Below are 18013 nucleotides of genomic sequence, written 5' to 3'. Positions count from 1 at the left end.
TGAAATCCATTAGCTTAAATCGACCATCTTATGTAGTGGAAGCATCAAATCTCTAACTTTCTGATTTAAATTTGGCCCCCAACTTGGTAACCACGTAGCAACTCCTGGATTGATAATCTTTCCTCTCAATAACAGCAGAATAAATTGCAGCTAGCTCTGGCAGTATAAAAAAATCCAACATATGAAAATTTAGCACGCCGGTTAATTTTACCCAAATTACTAGTATATATCATGCACACAAGGTGGAACAAGTATAAGCTCAATGATGGATATACTGGTACCAATTATAGATTCTAATGGGAAAGGCGGACCTAGGAATTCTGTGAGGAAACGAATTTCACTTCTTTTTCCGGGGAGGTCAGTTTCTTGGGTTTTTCCTCTTTCAGTGGTTTAGTGTCTCATTCAATAAGGGAGGACGTGGTAAAACGAAAAGTGACATGAGGATAAAAATGGTAAACCAAAAAATGAATGATTTATATATAATCAAAGATTCTTTTTTTTTTTTTTTTTTTAAGGGAAGCCCCTTTATCCAATGGTACTATAATTTCTATTCCTATACTAAAAAGTTACTCTTGCAAATCCCTCAAAGTTGGAAAACCTTTATGAAATTAATTATAAAGGGAAAAAAAAAAAAGTAAATAGCGAACTCCTTCTGAACGAAAACCTTCTTAAATAAATAATTCTTTCTTATAAAAATTGCTAGCGGATATTTTCCATGTCTAAAAAATATTTAACTGTAATTCGAGAATCTATAAATTATTTAAAGATAGATTAAAAATAAAAGCAAAATTGTAATTAAAAACAACACGAAAACCAAAAAATAAAAATCGAAAACCCTCTCACCTCCCCCTTGGAGCATTATTTATTTTGAAGAGCTATTAAGTCAATCGAGTAGCTCGAAAACTCGTTAAAGTTTGGCTCGTTAAGGCTCGAGCTCGACTTGTTAATTTTGGTTAACGAGTCGAGCTCGAGCTCGAAACATGCTCGTTTAGTTAACGAGTCGAGTAGGCTTTGATACTTGAGTAGCTCGTTAGAGTTCGTTAATGAAAGGCATATTTGTCATTTTAGAAATCAAAATTATAAAAATTAAAAATTATAGATTTTTATTAAGGTGAATTTGCACGAGCTTAAGCTCGAACTCGTGAAGCTCGACTCGTTTGTGATAAACGAGTCGAGCTTGAGCCTCATGTACATTAACACATTTTAAACCTCGTTTTCCTAACGAGTTCGAGTCGAGCTTCTCGAATTAAACTCGAGTCGAGCTCTGCAGCCAAATACTCGGCTCGATTAACGGTTCTAAATTTATTATATTCGACGAATTCCAGTAATCTTATGAGTAAAATTATTTTTATTTTCTATTAAAAAAACGAAATTGTAGAAAGTAGCCAGTGGTTGCCAGTTGCCACGTAGGTCGGAATCTTTGGGATTTGGGGCAGGGACGGTCATCAGTATGACCGTCCCTACACGGTTCATGGTCCAGATTGGACCATGAAAAAATGTGCGGCTCAGATAATAAGTGGTAACTCGATTTTCGCGTCAAGTGTGGGGTCCACCACTATGTGTTGTGAAAATACAATCTGTGGAAAAAAAGTTACACGGTGAACAAAAGAAGTTACGCGCTGTTGATGAAGAGGGAATTTGCCGGGGACCGTCCCTGCCACGTAAGTCGGAATCTTTGGGATACTCGTTGGGGGTTGGATTGCAAATTTGTCAATCGCACGTGTCCCCTGAGCGTTTTGCGGTGCTTAGGGTTTTTGTAGTCACCGAAAATCAAAAGCTAACCTCTCATTCTTCAATTCCTCCTCCCAAAATTTCCCCAAATCTCACCTACGCTTCTCCCATCACCTTTCTCAAAGTAAACTTGTCAGTTCTTATCCCTACTGTCTCTCAACCTACTCAAATTGTTTACATACAAATTTGTTGTCCCGTATATGTTTATTCTTTCTCCTCTGCTAACCCTTTTTAATTGTAGGTTTTTTTTTTCTTTGATAAAAACATGAATAATCCTTGTTTCTCTGTGTTCTTTCTGCAGGAGTGCTGATAGAAGCAATTTAGGTATAGGTTAATCGAATAGCGGTTATGGCTGGGAAAGAGCACGAGTTTCGAATATTTGTGGGAGGATTATCGTGGGACGTCACCGAACGTCAGCTGGAAGATGCTTTCGGCCGTTTCGGCAAAGTTCTCGACTGTCAGGTAAGCTTCATTGCTTGACTTCCTGTTTGCTTTCTCTCTGTCTCTGCCGGGGGGAGGGGGCGCCCTTTTAAGCACTCTCTTTTTGCTCATCATGAACTTGCAACTTTTAGATGAACCTTTGTATGAGAATTTTAGATGCTTGGGTACGGGATAAAGCTATCTATTGGGAAAACTGTACATTTACATGAAGATTGTACATGCCTGGGGGCTATATGGGGAAAAGGGAACAGTAGGATGACAAATTTATGAAGATGCCCTATTTATCTGAAAGGGCATCTGGTCTGATTTTCGTAGCATATTTGTATTTTTTCCAGATATTGATCAGTGCAAATAGTATAGAAATCAGTATACTTTTTTCCGTTATAATAATAATAGCTTCAAAATGTACCCTCTTCATGAATTCATCATCCTATCTCACCTTTTTCACTTTTATTTAGGTAGAGAAATTAAATGGAATATCTTTCTTGATTGATTAGCAAGACAATGCGTTGCTTTTGTGTCGTGGGTTTGTAAGCTACTGGTCCTACTGCTTGTATTTTCTATTGCTTCTTATTGTTCCTTTTCTTCGTGAATTAATTTCCACTTGTTTGTTCTGTTGCTTGATGCTGGTTGTGTTAGGCAGTGCTTAAGATGGGATGTTGTTGTGGAAGTTTGGAACCTTTGGGTGGTTGAAGCTGGAGAACCACTGTGTATATGATATGAATAAATTGTGTTCTGTGGGCTGTGTCACCTAACTGCAAGAGTAATTTGCTTGTGGATTGTATAATTAATTTGATTTGCGACAAGTCATTTTAGTTGAATATTTGGTTACGTAAGGCTGCTGTTCTAATTGAAGGGCCTGGGACTTGATCTCCAGAAAAGAAAGAGGAACAGCTGTTGACTTTAAATGTAATGCTTTAGAGCTATATGGACTTGCCATATGACATGGATTTCTTTCAGGATTTTGCGTATAATGATTCAGAATTCATGAACATGTGGTTTTTCGGTCTGGGAAGGTTGTTTTGCTCTCATAAACTTAAATACGTGTCTTATTATGCTGTTTGAGCAAGCGTATCCATCGAGTATGAAGAAAGGGGAACAAGGAAGATTTAGGACTCTCTTTGTCTTCGCTGCTGTATGTGTTTTGGTTGCTCCATTTGTGTTAACTTGTTTTGAGCGATTGCAATTCACTTCTACCTTCTCAGAGGAGATAAATAAAACATGTCAAGCTTCATGTTCAAGGCATCATCCTTTTCCGTTGATGGACTTAAATCACTCGCCACTTGGTGGAGGACAGTTTAGTCTCCCTGCTTGTGTTAGAAAAGAAGAATGCAGCTGCTTGATTCAGTTCGATCTTTTATTTATTTCATAGGGTACATGTCTGTTTTGATTTAAGTCACAGTATATCAAATAGTAAGAGCCTTTGGAAGAAGTGGAATAATTTACAGATGAGATCATTACTATTCTACGTTAACGAGTTTCCGAAAAATGATCTGTTGGCTCCTTCCTTGGGGCATATTAGCTGTGCTTTTAGTCTGAAAATCTCGTAGAACTCAGATTTCACGACATGCTTAACTGAATAACACGACAGTGTCATGCCTGCCGTCCTGAGGTTTTGAATCCTTTGTGGTAGTGTTCATCTGGCTCTTTGTATGTAAAACAGTTAACCCAGGTGCATGGATACAAATCCAGATTCATTTGAGGCTTTAGTTTTTATTTCCTATGTGGATGCATGCCAAATTATGGGCTAGAAGCACCTGATGAGCCTCAAGGCCTTGGTATGAAGTTGTTGAGGTTATGGAACAGCTGCAGCTGGTATACTGTTGTGCTTGAGTCCCATGGTCCATGACTTTATGGTACTGATCAAGTTATAACAGTGTCATGTGCTATGCCTTTCTTACTCGTGCTTTTCAGTGATCCTTTACATGACTTCAGAGAAAGAACTTATCTGCTGAAAGCTGTTTCCTGGAGCCTGTTGACTTCCATGCTTTCTTATTTCAACTTGGTTTTTTGAATATTGCTACTGCTTATGCTGTCATCTTTGTCTATTTTCTCTGAGGTGTTCTTAACTGGAAATCATGCAGCTGAAACTTATGGTAATCTGATTATGGAATTTATATCCAGGCTAGCTTAAATGTGAGATGAATGTGTGAACCTCCACGATCAAGTGTAAATGACAAGATGTAGTGTATTTTGGACTATGATATTTGTCAATGTGGTTCTGTAGAGATGTGACATTTTTAGCTTTGCACGGCAAGCAAAACTTGTGGGCCATGGATTTGTAATCAGCCAGTGGTTTTGGTTGTTTTCTGTTACTACTGCTGCCAATGGACGCAATGGAATGCTGGATTATGTAGGACAGACAGTCCAGAAAGTTGGTTAACCTGAGATAAGATCAATGTGACAAGAAGAAATATAATTATTTTTTGCTTAAAGTTGCAGTATGGAAGTGTCAAGAAACTCTGAGGATTTCTCTGAGCTATCTTTTGGTGTGAAACTTGTATAGTGTCGCTTGCTGTTTCTTTTAACTCAATTTTTTGGATAAGCATGGTGTTTCTTGACTCGTACTGTTATATGGCTGGAGTGTGTGTGAATTGAGTAGGATGTGACACTAAACCTCAGTACCAGCAACCATCTTTTAATCCAGAGAGACTAGGAAAATTATCAGCTTGTAATTTTTCGGTTAATGATGAAGTTAGAGATCTTCATCTGTGAGTTTCAAGGCTTGAGGTAACTTAAATAGATTCGATGCAAATCTGCTGTTCTGCGGATTCTTCTATACATGTAAGAATTCTGCACCTTATTGATTGTATTTTCTTGTCCGAGTTCTAGTCTATTTCTTTATCGTGTTCTCATTCTTTTTGGTTCATAGCCAATTAAGAGAGTCTTTTTTAGTAATCTCTTAAGCTACTGTCTCATGGTTGCTGCTGCGCTGTTTTAATGGTACATGAATATCAATTTTTAAAAGATTAAAATACCATTGGGCTCCTTTTTCTTCCTTTCTCTCTAAACTTTTATTGGGAAGCTATTACAATTGAGCTTCCTGATCCACCAGGATTGGTTTAAGTGTTGAAGAGTAGTGACCATGAATTATGATGGCATAAAAATTCAAAATACATTTTTATTTGTGTCATCCTCGTATAAATCATATTTCAGGAAAGGCAATCCTTTGTCTGTATTCCACGTTTTGTCCATTTGGAGGAGTTAACTTTTATGTTAACTAAGCGTTGTGGCTGTGAAAGGTATGTAATGGACAGCTCGTAGCTGCTGGAAAGTCGGTTTTGGAATCGAAGGTGGACTGATCATAGGGTGTGACAATTTGGGATGTGGATCCCATTTTACTGTCAATTTGAATTAATAGAACTGGAAAGAAGCAGAAATTAGGGTTTCAGTATATTTCTTTTCACTAAATAGATCCTATAATATGCATCTCTTCGTGCTTTGCATGGCTGGTTTGGTATCTGCTTCTCTTAGTTGTAGTTCTCCATGTAGGTCATGCTGGAAAGAGATACTGGCCGCCCCCGTGGATTTGGGTTTCTGACTTTTGCAGATCGCCGTGCAATGGATGATGCAATCAGGGAAATGCATGGTAGGGAATTTGGTGATCGTGTCATCTCAGTCAACAAGGCACAACCTAAAATGGGGGGTGATGATTCAGATCATGGCTATGGTGGGGGTTATTCATCAGGTGGCAGGGGCAGCTATGGTGGAGGAGATAGGTCAGTTGGACAAGATGATTGCTTCAAGTGCGGTCGTCCTGGGCACTGGGCCCGAGATTGCCCCTCGGCAGTTGGTGGCCGTGGTCTACGTCCAATGTCACCACCGCGTTCTAGGTTTGGTGGTCGTGGAGACCGCTATGGAGGTGACCGTGATCGTTTCATAGATGATAGGTATGATAGAGGACGTCATGGAGACAGGGAACGTTTTGACAGCAGAGATGACCGCTATGCGAGTAGGGGTCGGTATGTTGGTGACAGGTACTGACAGATTAGTTGTTATTTCACTATCACTATCCTGCATAAACTTGTTTTGGTTTTATATTAAAGATATGCATAACGAACATTGATCTGTCTCAACTATTTATTCATCTAAATACTTCTCAATAACGTTGAATCTTTTGCAGGTATCCTCCTGGTGGAGACCGATTTGTGGCTGATAGGTTTGGGGGTTCAGACCGCTTTCCTCAAAATGGGTATGGGAAAGACAGAGGATATGATAGGGATGAAGGTCCTAGAGGTAGTAGTGACAGATATGGAGTTGGAGGGCCAGCACGTTACGATGGAAGAAGCTACAGAGACAGGCCAGGTCCTTATGACCGCCCTAGGAGGGGTGGACGGCCCCCTTCCTTTGATCGTTATTGAAATATGACTTGTTTGTGCAATTTGGTAAATTTGTTGAATGTTGCTATCTAGAATGGTATTTGGACTGATGCTGTCTTAGATAAGCCTGGTAGCCTTGTAATATTCCTGAACGGGTGATTGGATAATACTCTGCCGCTGTCTGCTTGTTTTTCCATTGACCATCTAAATTCGTGGAATGAGTTATTGAAGCAGTTAGGGAAGTAATAGGTCATATCTTTGGCCAGGTACCTGTTTCTCGTTTGATTTGTGATTTTGTGGTAAATGTTCTGTCTAGCTGTTTGAAGCCAAGGTTTTTGCTGGTCATTCCAGCTTGAAGTCATGATTGCCTATAGCTTTACGGAAGATGCTATGTATAAAAACACAAGCCCCTCCAAGCAGAGATGAGTATCGATTTGTGTCGAAATCAGTTAGCTGGGTCATCGTCGGCCTCAGTGTTTCACCTTGTACTTAAAGGGAGAGCAGGCGCCGTTTTCCGAAATGATTGTACTGTGGTTGAAGGCTAAATTACACGCCGCGTTGTACAGAAGAGAACCCATTATGTTTTGAGCAAGTGATGTGTAAGTACTAAAGCTTATTGCCCCCTCTGGCGGCAGACTGATCTAATAGTTGGGATGGTTCTTCAGAAAGTTGCGTCTTTCAGGTTATATATTAGCTACTGCTGTTGATTGGTAGCTGTGGTAGAAACGAGAGAGTCCTACGACATGCTCCGTTTTCCAGAATCTGAAATGGAAAGTGTATTGGTATGTTTTTTGTTTCTTAACTGAACGCATGGAGATGACTTGAGTGCCGTACAAATGGAATGGGAAAGCAAGAAATTGGCTTTTTGTTTTTTTGGTTGTAAGAAAATACGAAAGTTGTCTTCGTAGCCATTTGGTATCTGTCTTTGGCTTTGGAAGCTAAAAATTGTACAAAGACAAACGTTCTCACCCAGATTTAAACTGCATTATTGATATAAAAAAAATCAATAGTTTACTTTTTAAAGACTAGAATGGTATAACAATTAAAAACTTGGGGGGGGGGGTTCAATAATTGTTTGAAAAGTTTACTTTTTAAAGACTAGACTTGTGATGTATGTGAGATAAAAAAATGATTGAAAAATGGGTTCGTGAAAAACGTAAAAATTTTGTAGAAAAAAATAGCAACCCAAATAAACATCCAATTATTCATACCAAAAATCGAAAATCTGAGGGTTTAATAATCGTTTGAAGATGCACCGTAGCGATGTGATGTATGTGAGAGATAAAAAGATTATTGAAAAATTTGTTCACGAAAAATGTAAAACTTTTTTGGAGAAAAATAACAATCCAAACAAGCATTCAAGTTTAATAAATAATAGATGATACTAAATTTGCATCTTACAGTTTAAATCCACACCTGGTAGGAGTTTTAATGCTAATGATGCGAGTTATCAGTGCTCGTGATACAAGTTATTAATGCATTAGAAGTGTGGATTTAACCTATCCCTAACTAATAATTGACCACATTTTCAACTTGGGCTATTTGTTTTTTGGCGGTTGTGAAGAAAGTATGACACTAAAGTTAAAGGACCAAAGGCGACTCATGATGGAGAGAGGCGATCAAACTTTATAATTCTGATTGTGCCTGTCCATATTGATAGCATTCCTTGGAGATGAAATCCGTAGACAATACGAGAATTCAGGCAATGTACTTTCACATCCTATGTTTGAAATTTCTTGGCTAAGGGCCAGATTTGCTGGTTTTCCATCTATCTAACTGTTAGATGGAGCTCCAAATTGGTTATTGTCATCTTCCTTCCGTTCCCTTTCCTGCACATCATTCCAAGTACCACTTGCCAGATTAGATTATCGTAACTTTGGGAAGTTAAAATTGGAGTTTACCTTAGGTAGACGAAATAAAGCTTTAAACCGACCTGTCTCCTTTGTGCTTAAAAAAGTGTCTTTATTATTAGTTAAGGGTTCCTTGAAGCATATTTCTGCTTCGCTTGACAAATGCTTAGTGTACTAAACACAATAAATTAACTAACTACGTTGAGTTGTATCAGGAAAAACAGATTTTGCAGTCACATCACCATCAACCTTTTACTTTTTTGTTAAGTCAAACTATCTCTATACTATTAGAGTAGTCTATAATAACAAGCTGCTAATTTAATGTTTCATGCATATCCTTTTCCCCAATTTCGCAGCTTCAAGTTTGGCTGGACGTGCCATCCTGATTGTACCAAACACAATTAACGACAATTGTATCGGATCCATATCCGTTAGGCCGACTACCAACATGTACTAGCAGACCAGCAGTTGACTTGTAATTTTACTGCATGATTAATTTCAAGACTTCAACAAATTCTTTTAGTTCCATAAACAGGAAAATACCAAAACATAAAGTTTCATTTTTTTTTCATTGAAGTGCACATTCAATTCCATAGGCCTAAAATTTCTGAAGATCTTTGTTTCGTATATAACATATACATATATGCACGCGCGCGCGCGCGCACACACACAGCCGGTCGCTTAAAAGTTTATATGAGCAAAATTTCCATATATTTTATGTCAATTATAGAGGAAATAGGTCAGTGGGTGCGCAAGAGTTTGTCCTGTACCATCTCTCATCAAGTGGTAACAGAAATAGAGCAGAAAGTACGATTATGTGAGACGAAAAATGATCTTAATTTTGATGGTTTTTACTATAATTAATGAGGTGGGATAGACTGCTTAAAAAAAATCCGACACAGCACAGCCGCCTGATATATTTTGTAGTAGTAATTCGCAAAAGCAGACAAGAGAAGAGGAGAGGAATACGTTGACAAGGAAAGCATCGTTAAATTAATTAACTGAAAGCACTAGTTGATCTCTTCCCTGTTCCATCCATAGATATGTAAAAATCCCAAGGCATGCTCTGGATAAGATGACATCTATCTAATACGCATCAAGAAACTAACCAAGGGCATGCTTGTTCAATGCAGAAATATAATAAATTTTCAAATTAAATACATCTGTGATGTATTCTATATATTTTGTACGTACTATTGATGCAGCTCTTCTATTTTTTTTATCAAACAATTATACTGGACGATTTCCAATTATTTCACTAATAATAATATCGACTTCTGTTTTATCCAAGAAAAAAAAAAAAGTATCATCATTACTCCTTTCTAATCAAGTGGCACGATTGCGTAAAATTTGCCCGGTGGAACGTGGACCAAATAATTCAACCCTTGTGAATGATGATCGATCAGTACCCAAATTTAAATCTAAAGTTTACTCTTCATACATGCAAGGGTCTTGTTTTAGTAAACCTGTCTCGTGTACATGTCTTGTAAAGGTTTTTTGTGCATTAATGAGCAACTTCGATCATTAAAGAAAGGAAAATTTTGCTCGCTTTGGTGGAGGAGATTTTGCTTTTCATCCCTCGTGTCAATTTAAGTATGCCGTATGCACAAGGGTCAAGAGCCGGTAGATACTTGATAATGGTTAACCCTACAAAATTACAAATTGAGAGAGGGAGGAGTTAAATCCACACCCGTCCATCCTAATTTCTTAAATACACATCTCACACTGAGTTCTGATTAGGGCTGCAACGGCTCAAGTCAAATTCGATCAATATCGAGCTCGTGTCGAGCTCGAATTCGAGTTCAAAATATTAAACTTGTTAGCTCGCGAGTCAATTCGCGAGTTCGAGTATATATACATCTATATATATATATATATATATATATATATATATAATATTTTTTATTTTTTTATTTTAAGTATATATATATTTTTATTTTAAGTATATGTATATTTTTTTATTTTCTTATTTTAATAGTAAAATTACATATATATTCTTAATATTTATTAAGAAAAAAATATTATTTTTATTTATTTTTTAAAAAATAAAATAATTATTTTTTATTTTTTTCGAGCTCGAGCTCGAATTTTAAATTGCCGGCTCGTCGTGCTTGAGCTCGAGCTCGAGTTTGGTAAAATTTAGTTGAGACTCGGCTCGATTAATCCAAAGATCGACTCGATTCGTTTGCAACCTTAGTTCTGATAGCAATGATACAAATTATTAATATTAATTGTACAAGTTATCAATGCACCACCGCTAGCTGTGTAGATTTAGAATATAATAATAGTGTGGATTTAATCCTTCCCAAATTTGAGAACTTTGACCATAATAGTGTGGATTTAATTAGTCTCCCTTCTAGATGAAATTACATCAATTTGCAAGTTTTCCATTGTTGGTGTGTGTAAACGCGTCCAGTAGTTGACCTGAGAAGTACTGCCGCCTGCTCTAGAAGATCAAGGCAACAGTACAGTAGCATCCCAATTCCTTGGCTAGCTAGCTCGTTTTCCATTGAACCATTTAGGTCAGATATTCATCATCTTTAGAACTGTGCTTTTCAAAAGCAGTTTGGTTTTCTGAATTTGAAGTGCCTTAGATAGTTGGTCATTGACCAAAGATGGTGGTGACCTTTAGCCTTTAGGAAATAAACAACTATTCCGTATCCAAAAAAGTTGATGTGCTATGGTTCATCTTATTCAGCCGCACATGATGCAAGTTGGGCGAGGATCTGTATTTATTTCCAAGGCTTGCTGTGAAATTTCCTAGACTTTCGAGTGAGCATCGGATTGGTAGAAATGTCGGACATAAGAAAAAGGTTCCTTGGAAAGATGTGGAAAGTGGACTTGTGGGGGTACTTGCGCAGATTTTTGGATGTACCTATCATCCCTAATTATTTTGACCAAGAAAATAAAAATCATCCCTAAGAATTGTTGAATGGTCCAACAAAACCTCACACGTGTTGACGGGTTTCTTTTTTTTTTATTTTTTTTTATTTTTTACAGTATATCCTAATCTATCCTACGTTAAGGGAGGAGGGAGTGGATCTAAGGAGATCCAAAAATAATCCGGAAGGAACTGAATCACCATCGGACCAAACGAGTGCAGTACGCACCCACCTGAATTTTTAAGGCAAATCCACATTTTAATGTGGTAATTGATGTGAACCCTTACCTTCCAACCCACTGAGCTTTAAAGGCTTGATGATGTTTGTTGACGGATTTCAACATGGGTAATTTGTCCACTTTTTGTTCTTATGTTGTTGAAAAATGGGTTCCGTTGCAAGAACTGAAAAAGCCCTAATACCAAATGTCATGCTAGTACACGGGTGAAATCTAGCTGTCACGAAGTCAAAAATCAAGATTCATACAATGGAAATTTGGTTTCGGACCTTTTTTTCCAGATTAAATTTAAGAAGAAAAAGAGAAAAAACGGAGAATTACAATCCAAAATTTCTAAATTGGAAAACTCCAAACTTTTAATTAATAGACCCAACCAATGTACAGCATCAATCTGCCTAGAATATTGTGCCTTTCTATTTTTTTTTCTTAATAATAAAAGTTAGATGTAACCTACAATAGTGAGATCAATTAAACAAATTACAATCCACCGAAATCACGACTTAGTCCCACACTTGAGAGGACAAATACTCCCCAGGTTTGCATTTTGGGTGATAGATCTTTGACCACAACTATTATAATTATATGTTTGTTAAATCTTTTACTTAACAGAGTGTCAGTGGAGGTAAATGATGTCAGGCAAGACGGCCTCGAATCACTCAAAAGACGCATGAGATGATGGCAACCCCCCGTTAATAGATGATGCTGCAATTTTTATTTTTTTTTTATCACATAGGGTATCTGAGATTTATGGACTGGTAATACCGTACTACTTTAACTAATTTCACTGCGTGGCCGGGAGAGGCTACCTAACATCACTGACCAAGGTCACCCGGGACTCGATCCTTGAACGTGACTCTCGTCCAACTGGACTACAACTACGGAATCGAACCCCGAAAAACAGATGATGCTGCAACTTGCAATTTATTTGTCGCGATTTTACTGTTGGGAAAAACCAAACAAAGAAAGACCAAATCTAGAAGAACAGGAAAAACAAGATTAAAACCTGTTTAATTTTTTTATGATAATGAAAACCTGTTTAATTAAGGTTGAACTTGGCAATTGACAGCCCAACACAGACGATAGATTACTAGTTTTTTGGGAGGAGACATTAGTAAATAATTTGACAGTTGTATTTGTCGCAGAGAGGGGTTCTGCTTCTGCGGAGATGTCGCTTCGAGAATTTAAACGCCAATTCAGCATGCACGTGCAAGGAATGCAGTAGATAAGTCAGTCGGTTCTTCTGAGGTTGAGTCATTTGTGCGGAACATTTAAACGCCAATAAAGAATTTGATAAGGTTTCCTGCTGAAAAATCTCCTGCAAGTTGTCGACACGAAATTAATGTACTTAAATATCGACGAGTTTCATTTCGAATTTGCATACATTTTTAGGACAATTTGCATGCATATTTTGAATCTTGTTGAATCTATTTCGACGGATGTCATCATTAACTTAAAATCTGACGATTGTAACATGCACAGAACGGAGTTGCAGCGATTTATCTATTTGAAAATAATTACAAAATTTTTCAGATCTATCGCACCTGTTACAATGATTTAAGTCAAATTGTGGTGCAGGATGCTATTAATGAACTTTTTGTTTTTATAAAAAAAAAAAGAAAAAAGGTTGAGTTGCCATACCATACATACCAATTTGGAGTCATCTCGTACATTTCACAAAGTTGATGAAAACCTGATTCTATCGGCTCAAAAGTAGGAATTGGAAACGCCATGATTAGTCTTTAATTTTGACATGATGAGATCATGAGAAAGTTGGAAACGTTTCCTGCCTTGTTTTCAAATGAAACACGTACGTACATGTGCTTACCCTCCCGCATCCTATATTTCATATTTGGCTACATTTCATGATGAACCCTAGACTGAAATTTCACCGTCAAAGTAATGAAAAAAGGGTTCTTCCTGGCTCTTAAATGGCACTCGCTAGCTATCAAGCTCAATCACTTAAAACCCAGATGCTTATCATTGTTGAATGATGTGACAATCAAAATCATTGCATGTAAACTGAGAGAACAGTTGTCTAAGTAAAATTTTCCTCCATTCCGAACAGGAAAATGCAAACCATACCTTTACCAGAGAAAGTTCAGTTGTTCACACTTGTCCAAACACAGAAGAAGTTTCCGAGCCCCGTATTAGTTGGTTTTGTCACCCGTAGCTTTCGAACGTTGGACAGATGCACAATCCTACGCAATTAAACTTGTGGTACATCAAAACACACAGGGATGCGTCAACCTTTCGCGATGCTGATGCTGCTAGATACAAGTGATTATGTCTTTAAATTTTTATATAGGTCCTTTCTAGAACCTATTCTTTTTTCCAAGAGTTCCTGGAATATTATGCCAAGGACTTTTTCCCTGGCCCTCAGGACTGATTAATCAAGCATAATAATTGTATTAAAAAGAAAAGAAAAAAAAAAAACCGCTGCATTCACACACATTGCTTCGATCCAAACTCGAATAAGTTCTTTTGACCACGCTTCTTCCGAGCGTGATCGCATATCTTGAGGCCTAATCAGGTGGATGGATATTAGTTCTTGCTGATCAGCAGCTCAATTAGTCAACTACATTTATCCAAAACATACACTTGTATGAACTGATCGACGACTGATGATTTAATTAGATGAAAAAAAAAAAAAGAATATTGAATTTTCTTGGAGGAAAATTCCTGGTGAATATGTGGTGCGTGTAAGATTTGCTTATCAGTGATAGTGATTAGATGCTTGCAAATTCATGGCTTGTTTGACTAGATCACAAACGTGGCAGTCCAAGAAAAGGAACCCAAAAAAAAAACGAAGAAGAAGACCTGTATTTCCAAATGGTTTCTGGTTCTGAAGTGGCTGTATGTATCTTTCTGGGATCAGAGTGCCGGTCCATGTACATTAGCTTGATTGTTTGACTGAAACTAGTTCAGTTGATCAAATTCAACAAGGGAAGTTTACGATATACACACAGGGGGGGGGGGGGTGCAGGCTCTTGATTCCTAACTTTGCAGTAGTTGGAGAAATTAATCGTGTTTTCACCTTGAGTCGAAGTTTAAACTTGTAAAGAAGAAGAATTTCATTGGTTCCAATCTCATGGCAGGCCTAAATGTATCTCTCTCTATATAATGCATATGCCATGAGATTGGTATTACATAAAAAATTGTGTCATTAATTGTTATTTCAAATCTACCATTAATTATTCAATACTTATCAGTAAAAACCACCAATAACCACCTCCTTTCTTTTCAAAAAAAAAAAAAGAAAGAAAGAAAGAAAAATACACCCCCATTTCCCATTTAATTATAAGACTAATAAAATCTCCAATAATTGCCAACAAATTATATCTTCATTTTTATGAATATTTTTTAATGTGCCTTCCCACTGGTAATTAAAGAATCTGCCTAGCAAAGGATGACAAATCGTTTGACTTGTTCAGTTTTTGACAGTGTAAACTAGGATGCACGAGAAAATCTACATAACATTTTCATTTCCGTGAATATATGATTATCTTATGTGTACATATCAGCTAAAAATGATTATGTATACAAGTTAATGGATTCTAAATTACTATTAAGTGGAATTATTAATTTTGAATTTATCTCGATAATGAATAATTATTTCATAGTTTGCATTATTCTTCCCATAAATTGTTTCTCACACTTTTAAGAATTTTTATATCTTTAAAATGTTTGGACACTCATAATCAGCAAACCGTTTTCTTTCTTGAGAAATAATTAGAATAGGGATGTGTTCAAAGCTATTATACACAGACAGAATCATCCGTTTGTCTTCAAGCACCACAAGTTTAACAGCTGAATATTCTAGTCAACACAAAAGACATTTGCGATATAGGAAGCTTGATTTTGATCCATGAGAGGTTAAGCGTATAAAGTTCAACCGCCATTATCTATGTATTACAAGAAAAATCAACCAATATACCTGAGTTTTACATCACCTAGGAGTAGAGAATTTTGACATCCTTGAAAATGGTTTGGCAATAAGATTCAAACTAATTTCATGCAAGTAATAGAGTCAAGGTTTGCATCAAATCGTTAACAACTTTATCATCACGTTGGTTTATTATTTTCAGGCCGAATTATCACTTTCCGTTGAGTTGAAAGTGAGAGCAATAGTATCATATATGAATGCTGTCAAATACTGTAAACAAGTATGGTCAAAGATTGTAAGCATGATAATCACGAAAATGAATTCATTTTATTTTTTTCTTCGAAATGCGATCCACCTTCACGATGAAATTGGTAGATCTAACCCTAGTTCATACCGTAAATTACAAATAAACACTCACAAAATTAGTTGCGCAGTCTAATAATCACGTACAGCCCAGTGGAGATAGGTTTCATTATCCATCTCCCTGATATATCCAACTCCTTCGGAGATTTTATTGAAATACCATTGGCTTTCGTTACAGCTTTTACTTGATTAAATGTTTTAGTTCCTCTTCACCTTTTCTTCTTCAATTGGTCCTTCTCAATACATGCAAGAAAAACAATGCTTATAACTGGTCTTCTTTCTACCCATCTTCCTCTGTTTTTATTTTTTGTGTAATAAAGTCTCTTCTAGTGACGGTTTTGTTTCTCTTTGTGTTTTATTAGAGAGAGTTTTCTTCTTTCCTAAATTATCCCAGTGAGAAGTTTGTTTAGTTTTTGTTATTTTTTTCTCATATCTAAGAATTTTTTTCAAATCTATATGTTAGATTTAAAATTTCTTGAATTTTCTCGTCAGATCTCATCATCAAATTTGGATTTAAACTAGTTTGATAGCATATATGAAGGAAAAGACATGCACAGATATGTATCGAGTACTTCTTGCCATTAGTCAAATCTGATGATTTGTAATTCACAATATAATCTTTTTATATTTTGTAACTCTATTAAATCTAATGATTTTTTTAGATCACATATATCTGTAATATGTTCTACGTATTTTCTACTATCAATGCAAATTGCTTTGTGAAGCAAATCACGCTGGATGATTTTCAACTAATTTATTAATAATATTGACTTTATTTCATCAAAAAAAAAAAAAAGAAAAACAATGCTGAGATACCGAATTTGCTATAAAGACAATTGCATGTCAAGAATTAGCTTTACTATTTTTATTTTAATAAGCATGAATTTCATTGGTCAATTGTACGAGGAGTCTAAAATTTTAAAAAAAAATTTATATAAGATAGAGTATATTTTTTTATACATTGTCAGTGGATAATTTTTTTTATACTAGCATGATTAAATCATGTCACATGATATGAATTTAATTTTGAAATTCAAGTTATGCATAAGTGACATACATCCATAGTTATTTGTATAAAAAAAAATCACTATATTATCCGTGTATAAAAAGTTAATTTGATAATCTATTTACCGTTGTACCCTCATTTCAACTGATAAATGAGGAGTTATCTTAGGGGTTGCATGTGATATCCATCAAACCTCGTTGATGCCGGGAATTAGGCTTCACAAAATGTCATGATCTAGGTGCATGCTAACTACCCAACCTAATTGTATTTATTTCTAGGTTTGTTAGGGCTTCTGCTGACTTTGCATTAATGAAAAATAATTGTTCATTAGATAAATAATCACATTGCTTCAATAAACAGCCCAATAACGTCAATGCTGTCATTATCTTTTATTGAAGAGGTTGGTTTAGACCCAAAGCATTGTATGGGAGAATATTCCGTGGGGCAATGGCAGCAGATAGAATCGCGAAGCCTAACTCTTCTTTGGAGAAAGTTCTGTTAAAAAAAAAAAATCTTCGGAGAAAGTTACTAATTAAAAAAAAAAGTATCTATAAATCAGAAGAAGCTGGTCAATAAATCTTTCTACCAATTTGAATTTATAGCGCGATAGGATGCTATCTCTGTACTTAATAATTTCTCAAATTATTTTTTTTTTTTGGAGGAGAAAGAGGAGGGGTTGGAGAATTGGCGTATACAAACAATTTTCCTCCAAGCATTTTTTTTTTATCCATAAATTAAATTATCTATGTGTTTTGCCTTGAAAAAAAAAAAAGAAAAAAATCCGAACAAATCTGACGCCTTTATACATTTCGAAGCCAGTACCCTAAATACGGTGATGATGAGAAAACATAGGCCTTGTTTGCAAAGTTTTTTTTTTCAAAAAAAAAAACTTACATATTTCATGGACACATTTATTAATCATTTTAAAATTAATTTTTAACTTTTTTTTTTTTTTTTTTTTTTTTGTAAGTGGGAAGTTTCGAATCCAAACCTCCCACTTACATTTGTTCCTTCTGTACTATTGAACTCATCTCTAATTTATCAGCGACATTTCACCTCATATATATCAAATTTCTAGAGTATATTTTTTCACAAAAGCTCCAGAAAGACTACAGTTAAATATCCCCAAATAACCCAATCAACTGTCTGCCGTTTTAGAGGTTTTCATCATGAATTATCTCTTGGAATTTATGGTCCATGCATCTAAAAATATCCCCCAACCCTTAGTGCGTGGATGCCCCACTTCATTTTATAGAATTTGTCTAAGACTACATGATAGGAGGTTACGTACATGGCTGTTTGT

At 36.1% G+C, this 18013-nt stretch overlaps 1 protein-coding gene across 3 annotated transcripts; it reads left to right on the top strand.

Moving 5' to 3' along the window:
* Positions 1–1705: 1705 nt before the first annotated feature.
* On the top strand, positions 1706–6733 carry LOC113725756 (glycine-rich RNA-binding protein RZ1C-like). Of its 3 annotated transcripts, XM_072074161.1 has the most exons (5): positions 1782–1863; positions 2033–2193; positions 2816–4956; positions 5665–6149; positions 6296–6733. In XM_072074161.1, exons 3-5 carry the CDS (start codon positions 4921–4923, stop codon positions 6531–6533), a joined length of 759 nt encoding a protein of 252 aa, XP_071930262.1. In that variant the 5' UTR covers positions 1782–1863; positions 2033–2193; positions 2816–4920; the 3' UTR covers positions 6534–6733. The 3 variants fall into 3 exon arrangements, with proteins under 3 accessions (XP_071930261.1, XP_071930262.1, XP_071930263.1); XM_072074160.1 differs by lacking the exon at positions 2816–4956 and having other exon boundaries at positions 1706–1863; XM_072074162.1 differs by lacking the exon at positions 1782–1863 and having other exon boundaries at positions 2060–2193; positions 4297–4956.
* Positions 6734–18013: the final 11280 nt, after the last annotated feature.

The sequence above is a fragment of the Coffea arabica genome, chromosome 2c (assembly GCF_036785885.1).
Source record: "Coffea arabica cultivar ET-39 chromosome 2c, Coffea Arabica ET-39 HiFi, whole genome shotgun sequence".
NCBI classification, from domain to species: Eukaryota; Viridiplantae; Streptophyta; class Magnoliopsida; order Gentianales; family Rubiaceae; genus Coffea; species Coffea arabica.
The sequence above is the reverse complement of the archived record's forward strand: the minus strand, read 5'-3'. Positions and strand labels throughout refer to the sequence as shown.